We start from the raw sequence: 9461 nt of genomic DNA on the forward strand, positions 1-9461 counted from the left end.
AAAAACTAGGGGCGCCTGGGTGGCTCAGTCACTTGAGCATCCGACTTCGGCGCAGGTCAAGATCTCACAGTTTGTGGGTTCGAGCCCTGCATCAGGCTCTGTGCTGACCGCTTACTCAAAGCCTGGAGCCTGCTTCAGATTCTGTGTCTCCTTCTCTCTCTGCCCGTCCCCAGTTCACGCTTTGTCTCACTCTGTTTCTCAGAAATAAATCAATGTAAAAAAAAAAAGTTAGAAAAACTAGTGCAGTATCTCCCCACTCCAGTAAGAACTTATTCTGCTTATCCTAAATCAAACCTAATAGTCCTAATAAATTCTGGGTTTACCTAAGAAAGGAGATCTTGGGTTTGGGGTTTTGTGTGTGTGTTTGTTTGTTTTTAACTTTTATTTGCATTTATTTTATGCTGATTTACTCCCACCCTAAGTTTTTGTTTCTTCAGGGATAGCTTTTTCTTCTGCGCAATCTCCTCTTCCCTTTAGGAACAATCTACTCTTCTTAAGGATCATCTCAATGTGGCAGGGAGAGCTCATGTATGAGTTTAATCCAACCATGATCTCTATAAATTCTGCATCTCATCTTGAGGCTTTGTTCACTCGATGTGCTCAATGATCAGAGAATCTACACCTAATCCTTAAGTTCAGCATTACTCTCTGCATTTTTAAGCATGTGCAATAAAAATTCAGTACTTTTTTTGGGCCACCAATGCTGTGTCCAGCCCCACTGTTTGGCCTGGGCACACCTACAAATTCCACCATTGTAGCCATGGACCAGCACACGTTGCTTCAGTAAAGTTCCATCTTTCAGGTACTTGGTGGCTTTTCTGATATGCATACCCTTGATGGCCTGGGCAGTTTCATTTGCATTCTTAAAGTGAACATGAAGATTTGAACCTCCTGATTTGCATGATTTTGTAGGGTTTTCTGGGTCAAGGGAACAGCGAACCATTTTCAGAGATCACCTCAGGCAGCTTACAGGAAGAGAGAAGAAAGGAGAGGTTTTAAAACCTATCTAGATTCTGGGGCTCCTGGGTGGCTCAGTCGGTTAAGCGTCCAACTTTGGCTCAGGGCATGATCTCGAGATTTGTTAAGTTTGAGCGCCACATCAGGCTCTGCACTGTCAGTGCTTAAGATTCTCTCCCTCTCTGCCCCTGTCCCACTCACACTCTCTCAATAACTTAAAAAACATAAACAAAACAAAAAACCTATTTAGATTCCTAGGACTCTTATCTGCTATATAGATATGTATCATAAACAGGCAGAGAGAAGGTAGTCAACAAATATTTACTAATGACAAATAGCCCAAACTTTAAACAAATTCACATAGCAAAGTCTAAAATACATAGCACAGGCAAAACCCAATTCACTGGCTCAAAGTACAACTTCCAGAAATCCCACTTACAGAACATACTGCTTTTAAGGACAAGAACAATTTATGACAACAGCTATCCGTGGCAGAGGTCATTGGTCCTTCGCCCTTTTACTGCTGCCTGGCTCAGACAAGACACTATTAATTTCCTGATGCCATAGCTAAATGAAAGGAACCCAGCAGCAATTCTGCTTTTAAGGGCAGAGACTACTCAAACCATGGTGTGATGGAAACCCGGCAGCAAGGAGTTAGCTGAGGCAGATGACAATGTTAGGGGAAAAAATAAGGTGTAAAGAAAATACTTGACCAATCTGCTCTTATACCTAAAAATTCTAAAATCATTACTATTTCTACTTTCCACAGTGGCAGTAAACCAAAATATATCTAAGGTCCCCCACAGCCTAAAATTGACCTACAATCAATATTGTCCTGAATGTCCATCAGAATTCACTAAGAGTTTCCCAGTATTATTCTATCAGTCAACTAGGTAATCGGTGATGATAAATAAGTTTTTTTTTAATTTTTAAGGTTTATTCATTTTTTCAGAGACAGAGCGTGAGTTGGGGAGGGGCAGAGAGAGAGGGAGACACAGAATCTGAAACCGGCTCCAGGTTCTGAGCTGTCAGCACAGAGCCAGATGCAGGGCCTGAACTCACAGACGGCAAGATCATGAACTGAGCTGAAGTCAGACGCTTAACCAACTGAGCCACCCAGGTGCCCCTAAATATAAGCTTTTCTAAGGGTGAGCCAATGTAACAGACTTGGTATACTTCTCATCACTAGTGGTATTATTTTGTTCTGACCGACTGATTTTATTATTTGAGAGAGAGCATGTGCAAGCAGGGGAGAGGAACATAGGGAGAGAGAGAAACTTAAGCAGGCTCCAAGCTCAACACAGAGCCTGACGCAGGGCTCGATCCCACAACCCTGGGATCATGCATGACCTGAGCCGAAATCAAGAGTAGGATGCTCAACAAACTGAGCCACCCAGGCTCCCCCTGTTCTGTTTTTAAAACACAAGTAATTCATGTTCAATATGCAAAACAAAATGTTTTTGCAAAAATACTTCTGGAAGTGTATTTTTTTAATTTAAATTCTAGTTCATTTACAGTGTAATATTAGTTTCAGGTATACAATATAGTGATTCAACACTTCCATACATCACCAGGTGCTCATCACAAGTGTATCCTAAATCCCCACCACCTATTTAACCCATCCCTCAACCCAATTCTCTGGTAACCATTAGTTTGTTCTCTATAGTTAAGAGTCTGTTTCTTGGGGAGCCTGGGTGGCTCAGTCGGTTGAGCGTCACACTTCAGCTCAGGTCATGACCTTGCAGTTTGTGAGTTCGAGCCCCAAGTCAGGCTCTGTGCTGACAGCTCGGAGCCTGGAGCCTGCTTCAGATTCTGTGTCTCCCTCTCTCTCTGACCCTCCCCCATTCATGCTCTGTCTCTCACATAAATAAACATTAAAAAAAAATTTTTTTTAAAGAGTCTATTTCTTGGTTTGCCTCTCTTCCCCCCCCCTTCGCTCATTTGTTTCTTAAATTCCATGAGTGAAATCATATGGTATTGGTCTTTCTAGGATTTTGCTTAGTATAATGCTCTCTAGCTCCATTCACATCATTTCAAATGGCAAGATTTCATTCTTTTTTTGTGGCCAATATTCCATATTATATATCTCCACATCTCTTTATCCATTCATTGATCAATGGACACTTGGGCTGTTTCCATAGTTTGGCTATTACAGATAGCACTGATATAAACATTGGGTGCATGTATCAATATGGAAGATAATTTTAAAATAGTACAAAGAAGGTCACCTGGGTGGCTCAGTCATTAAGCATCTGACTTTGGCTCAGATCATGATCTCACGGTTGACAAGCAAGAGAGCCCTGCCTCGGGTAAAACACGGGAGCCCCGCCTCGGGTAAAACACGGGAGGGATATTTTCATATTTTCTTTCCTTCCTTTCTTCCCTTTCCTTCCTTCCTTTCTCTCTCTCCTTTCTCCCTCCCCCCGCCCCCCCCCTTGGATTCTCTCTCCCACTGCTCCTCACTCACTTGTGCCTCTCTCAAAAAATAAATGGTACAAAAAAGATTAAAAAAAAAAAAGACAAGCACATGAAATCACAGGTCAAACTTAAAAGCTGAGGTCTTTGGTCTTATTGGTAGGCATAAAATATTACCTATTGGTAAAGACCTGCCTCTCATAGAAGATGCTGATCTGAGATGATGAGGCATATGATTTGCTAATGGGTCCAGCTGAGTGTCATTATACCAAGAACACAGCAATGAGCAAATCACACACAAAGTCCAGGAGGAAAGCTGATAGGAGATCTCCAAATATAACAAAACCACATACAAGGATGTTCCTGGTAGCATTGTTATAGTAGCAAAATGAAAAAAAAAAAATTACATCCATCAATATGAAATTGGTTGAATTATATATGCTTGTAAAATGGAATACTCAGGGTGCCTGGGTGACTCATTCAGTTAAGCATCCAACTCTTGATTTTGGCTCAGGTCATGAGCACTCCTGCCATGTGCTCGCTCTCTTCTAAAATAAACTTTAAAAAAATGGAATACTCTGTAGCTATTAAAAAGAATGATTTAGGGGCGCCTGGGTGGCTCAGTTGGTTAAGCATCTGACAGGTCATGATCTCACGCCTTGTGGGTTTGAGGCCCATGTCAGGCTCTGTGCTGACAGCTCGGAGCCTGGAGCATGCTTCGGATTCTGTCTCCTCTCTCTGCCCCTCCCCTGCTCATGCTCTGTCTCTCTCAAAAAGAAATAAACATTAAAAAAATTTTTTTTAAAAGAATGATTTAGATTCATAGAAGGTGATAGGAAAATTAAGGGGTTTTTTTTTTAACGTTTATGTATTTTTGAGACAGAGACAGAGCATGAACGGGGGAGGGGCAGAGAGAGAGGGAGACACAGAATTGGAAGCAGGCTCCAGGCTCTGAGCCATCAGCCCAGAGTTCGACACGGGGCTCGAACTCGCGGACCGCGAGATCGTGACCTGAGCCGAAGTCGGCCGCTTAACCGACTGAGCCACCCAGGCGCCCCGGAAAATTAAGTTTTTTAAAGAGGGGAGTATTGTATAATTCAGTTGTAGATTGTATATATTCATATGTAATGAAAATTTCTAGGATATCCAAGAAACAGTAAAGAGTAGTTACCTATAAGAGAACAAGGAGTAGCAGAGTGGAGAACTTTTTACTTTCACTTCACATCCTAAACTGTTTCAATTTATCATGCATATATACCACCATTACAATAAAAAAAATGAAAGCAATGAAAAAAAAGTTAATGGAATGGTAGTGGTAGGAATATGATGATTTTTGTTTTCCTTTTTATACTTTCTTGCATTTTCCCAATTTTCTTTTTTTAACGTTTTATTGGGTTTTCTTTTAATGTTTATTTTTGAGAGAGAGCACAAGGAGGGAAGGTGGAGAGAGAGAGAGAATCTGAAGTAGCCTCCACACTGTCATGGCAAAGGTCAACACAGGGTTTGAACCCAGGAACTGTGAGATCTTGACCTGAACCAAACTCACTCAACTGACTGAGCCACCCACTCGACTTTCCCAATTTTCTCTAATTAACAATGTATTGGGGCACCTGGCTGATTCTGTCAGAAGAGCATATGATTCCTGATCTCAGGGTACTGAGTTCAAGCCCCACACTGGGCATATAGATTACTTAAAAATAATTAAAAAAAAAAAAAAAAGCATTAGCACATATTGCTTTTTATATCCCCAAAACTATTTTTTTGTTTTTGATTTAACAAGTGTAACTTCTGGCTCAAATGAGGGAGGGGGATTCATAGCTCAATTATAAATATTGTGGCAATTACAAAGAAATATGGAAAGACTTCATTCTCAAAATGAATATCATTTGTTTGGAAAACCTATCATGAACACCTAGATGCCAGAAGTTAAAGAAAATCCTTGATTTAGCTTACTGGAGTTGCTCATGTGGTACTAACCCCTAAGGAAGCAAAGAGATGGCAGTATTATGAGGAAGTTGTGCCAAATTTTTAAGGAAGAACTAAGTGAATTCTATGAAAGGATGTTTTCTTAAAATTTATCAAGTCCTGGGGCACCTGGGTGGCTCAGTTCGTTAAGCGTCGGACTTCAGCTCAGGTCACGATCTCACAGTCTGTGAGTTCGAGCCCCGCGTTGGGCTCTGTGCTGACAGCTCAGAGCCTGGAGCCTGCTTCAGATTCTGTGTCTCCCTCTCTCTCTGCCCCTTCCCCACTCATGCTCTGTCTCTCTCTGTCTCAAAAATAAATAAAAACATTTAAAAATTTTTTTAAAAAAATTTATCAAGTCTAACCTCCCACCCAATGTCGACATCTCTTTTAGAACACCCTTACCACTCAATTTCTACTTAAAATATCCTAAGTCAAAAAAAAAAAAAAAATCCTAAGTAGTCCATTGCCTTCAAAAACAACTCTAATTGTTGGGGCACCTGGGTGGCTCAGTCGGTTGACTGTTCGACTTCAGCTCAGGTCATGATCTCTCAGTCTGTGAGTTCAAGCCCCACGTCGGGCTCTGTGCTGACAGCTCAGAGCCTGGAGCCTGCTTCAGATTCTGTGTCTCCCTCTCTCCTTGCCCCTCCCCTGCTCATGCTCTGTCTCTCTCTGTCTCAAAAATAAATAAAAACACTTAAAAAAAATTAAAAAAAAAAAAGAACAACTCTAATTGTTAACGTTCTTCCTTACATTACACTAAAATCTAGCTTCTTATAATTTTCAATCACTGGCCCAGCTGTCCCAGTTCTGTCCTCTGGAATTAAGTTTTTTAAACAATTTTTATTATCTTCATCTCCCTCTTTAATCGTCTCAAAACTAAATCTCTCAATTCCTCAAATTGTTTCTACACCCTTCATCATTCTAATTACTTTCCTATAAAGAAATTCTAGTTTCTCAATGTGCCTCTTAGAATCAAATACTCCAAATGAACACAAAATTCCAGATCTGATCTGACCACTCTCATTACCTTCTTTGTCTGGGTCACCATAAACAGTATAAGACTAGTTGCCAGGCAGTATACAATTCATTGTCAAATTAGTGGTACTGTTCATACCACAAATGATTTATGTTTAAAGGAGTTCAGAGGTTAAAGAGTGTAAAGGAGAAAAAGACCACAGTGGACAGGAACTTAGGAAGTTTTCAACAACAACAAAAAGGTAGACTCTAAGTCGAGAAAGGAATAATACATTTTTGATAAGCAGAAAATTCAAAAAGAATATTTTTGGGGGTACAAATGCAGAACAGGAATGAGCAAAGTTAGTGCTAGAGCTAAGTATCTGCATAAGGATAAGCAAGAATATAGGGCCAAAAAGGAGAGCCCTTAACCTGTAGGCAATAAGGAATGATTAATGAGTTAGATCAAGAAACTGACTTCTTTAGATGTCTGGGGATAATTAAATACCAGTTTGCCAATTTCTACATCAGTTTTTACAACTGTTTGAACTTTGACTACAGGGAAAAAAATCTCTAATTCAATTCTACTCCAAGATGAACTGAAATTGAGTTATACAATATCATTACATAGGCTTATCTCATAATATGAACAACATTCCTATCTGCCAAAATATAACACAAGGAATATCATTTTAGAAAGATTTATTTTGATCCATTTCTGTAAGTTTCCCCAGAACGAATACTTTACCATTTAATATGAATACTTCTCTACAAGGTAGCTACTTGTTTCAGTAATTAATAATCTTCAAGATCTTCATTCAAAAAACAATGACCTGCTGGCCTCCAATCCCTCAGGTTCAAAAGAAGAGAGATTCCACTAATATAACATGAATAAGGAAAGAAGAGGTTAGCTAAATAGCAGAATTTCTAGACAATGAAAGTTGACCCATATTAGAACAAATGAAAATAGCAGCAGCTCCTTCTCTGAAGTTATTTAAATTCAATTAAATAGGAATTTCTGGTTTAATAGTGTTCCTGCCTAAAGTGTCTTTCATAAAGACTAGCATTGTAATAAGGTATGGCAGTAGGGATTTTAACTGTCCAAGGGACATTGCAAAACCCAACCTCTCCCAAATCCTGCCACTCAACAGCAGGGATCTAAAGGAATAAATAGATTCCCAGCTGCTGAGAGAAAACATCTTACTAAAAGCAAAGCAAAATTCTCATTAATGAAAAATCAACCATGAAGAAAAAAAATTATCTCGTAATCCCTGGAAATAGCCAAATCCATTTTGGGTTAATGCAGATTTAACAAAAACAGAGGAAGAGAACAGAGCAAAACAGTTCCCTTTGCCAGTAGCTGAGGGAAACACCTATCAGGGAAATCACAAATAACAATGCTTCTAATCCACTGAGCCAAAAGAAATATGAACTCTATCTAGTGAACAGTACCAGGAAAATGCCCTTGTAGATAAATTCTCCCTCTCACCATCAAGCCACCTTATCCTATCTTGTTCAACACCATTATGATAGGCCATAACTTGAATTTTCCAAGATCAAATTCAATGGGTAATCCAAACCCTGTTTTTTTCTGATGAGATAATCTCTAAAATCACAGTCCTCACATGCATGTATTTATTCAAAGCCAGCGTTGAGCTTCTGTATCAGGCACCAGGAATACAAAAACCAGTAACAAACAGTCTCTACCCTCACGGAGCTTAATCCATGCACCTTGCCTCATCTTAAACCCCAAAGCTCTTGCCTTAAAATACCTTCTTAGAGGGGCCAACTGTTCTCAGTGAAAAAGCAATAAAGGCCCTTTAGTTACTGTAATAAAAGCTAATGAATATACACATAAATCATACGTCTTATGTTCGCTCCAAAAAGGAGAGAAGACAACACAACTTTCCAAGTCGAATATGAGAATAAACTTAGCCTAGACTACAAAGAAGCCGGGAACGAGACAAGCAACAGAGGGGTGTAAGCGAAGAAATACACTAGAAGAAGGGATGTGACCGCTGTACCACATTGCGTTCAAACAACGATAAAAAGAACCTGCTACTAAGCCGCCTTTAGTTTCAAGGTGCAGGGAGAAGGAAAAAAAGAAGGGGAGACTGCCTACTCTTGAACCAACTATTCGCGGTCACCTAGCTAGTCCACTCTCACTAGACAAGAGCGCCAGTCACTGTTTAATAGGATCTGGGCCTGCCAGCCAACAACTCTGTCACATGGCCACTGGAATGGAGAGGTTAACAGTCCCTCACGTGAGAGTGAGGAAAAATAAGAGTGGAAAGAACTCTTTAAATGTTTATAAATGAGTTAACATAATCTACCCCCGAGGCACGGACGAGAAGTGAAGTTTGGAAAAGGTGGTACAGCAATGCCCACTGGAAGCTTGCGGGGACCCTTCGGCGGCCCCCGTCTTCCTCCCACCCTGCCACAGTCCACACACTCACCGCGCACACAGAGCAGCGACATGGCCGAGGCGCTGGCAAGTCGCCGCCGCACCCGGCAGCTCCCTCTTTCCTCTCAGCAGGTGCCGCGGCTGTTCCCGTAATCGGCCCCACAGGTCTGACCTCTCCACATGGTCCCCGTGGCAGGCAGCGTCCCGCCGCTCCCTTGAACCCGCTTCAATTCTCAACGTCTGACCGCACTCCCGATAGCTGTGAGTACGGGCAAGCAGGCAGGAGACTGGGCGCGGCACCACGGCGCCATCGCTAGGAGGCAGGAGCTACCGGGACTCTCTCCCACCCAGCCTTCACCCCTCCGGGATTCCGAAGAGCTCCTAGAAGGAGCCAACCCGTGGCGCTCCGCCTCTCAGCCAATCAACTCACGCCTAGTCCGCCGACCCCTCCTCCCATAAGCCCATAAGAGGTGGGGTTTCCTTCCTCTTTCCCTACGTGCAAGAAGACAGCTCCTCCCTCTAATAAGGCTTGGAACTGAGAGGGCGGGGCTTCCCCACACCTGTGTCAGGAGATAACTGAAGCCCTCTGCTCCTCCCACGTGGACAGAGCTCCCACCCAAGATTCTTTTGATTGAAGAATTTTCATCGGACTTCTTTAAAGAGTCTATCCATTGGAGCCCACCGAGCACCTACTTATGGTAATTTAACAAGATCGTACCACGGGCAAGTTTTAATTACCAACTACAGAAAAAAAAAAAGGAAAATA

The 9461-nt window shown here is 41.6% G+C and overlaps 1 protein-coding gene across 6 annotated transcripts in view; it reads right to left on the bottom strand.

Annotated features, from left to right (window-relative positions):
• UNC13B (unc-13 homolog B) overlaps window positions 1-9113 on the bottom strand; it is a 234723-nt gene extending 225610 nt beyond the window's left edge. The window contains exon 1 of one of the 6 annotated variants that reach the window (XR_007146242.1): window positions 8748-9113. Coding sequence is in view for 5 of the 6 variants with exons in the window: in XM_047829522.1 (XP_047685478.1) it covers window positions 8748-8769 (22 nt within the window). In the remaining variant the exon portion in view is untranslated. The remainder of the gene's footprint in view (window positions 1-8747) is intronic. The other 5 variants (XM_047829522.1, XM_047829521.1, XM_047829523.1 and 2 more) reach the window with 5 other exon arrangements.
• Between the last annotated feature and the right edge of the window lie 348 nt (window positions 9114-9461).

This window comes from Prionailurus viverrinus, chromosome D4, assembly GCF_022837055.1.
Source record: "Prionailurus viverrinus isolate Anna chromosome D4, UM_Priviv_1.0, whole genome shotgun sequence".
NCBI classification, from domain to species: domain Eukaryota; kingdom Metazoa; phylum Chordata; class Mammalia; order Carnivora; family Felidae; genus Prionailurus; species Prionailurus viverrinus.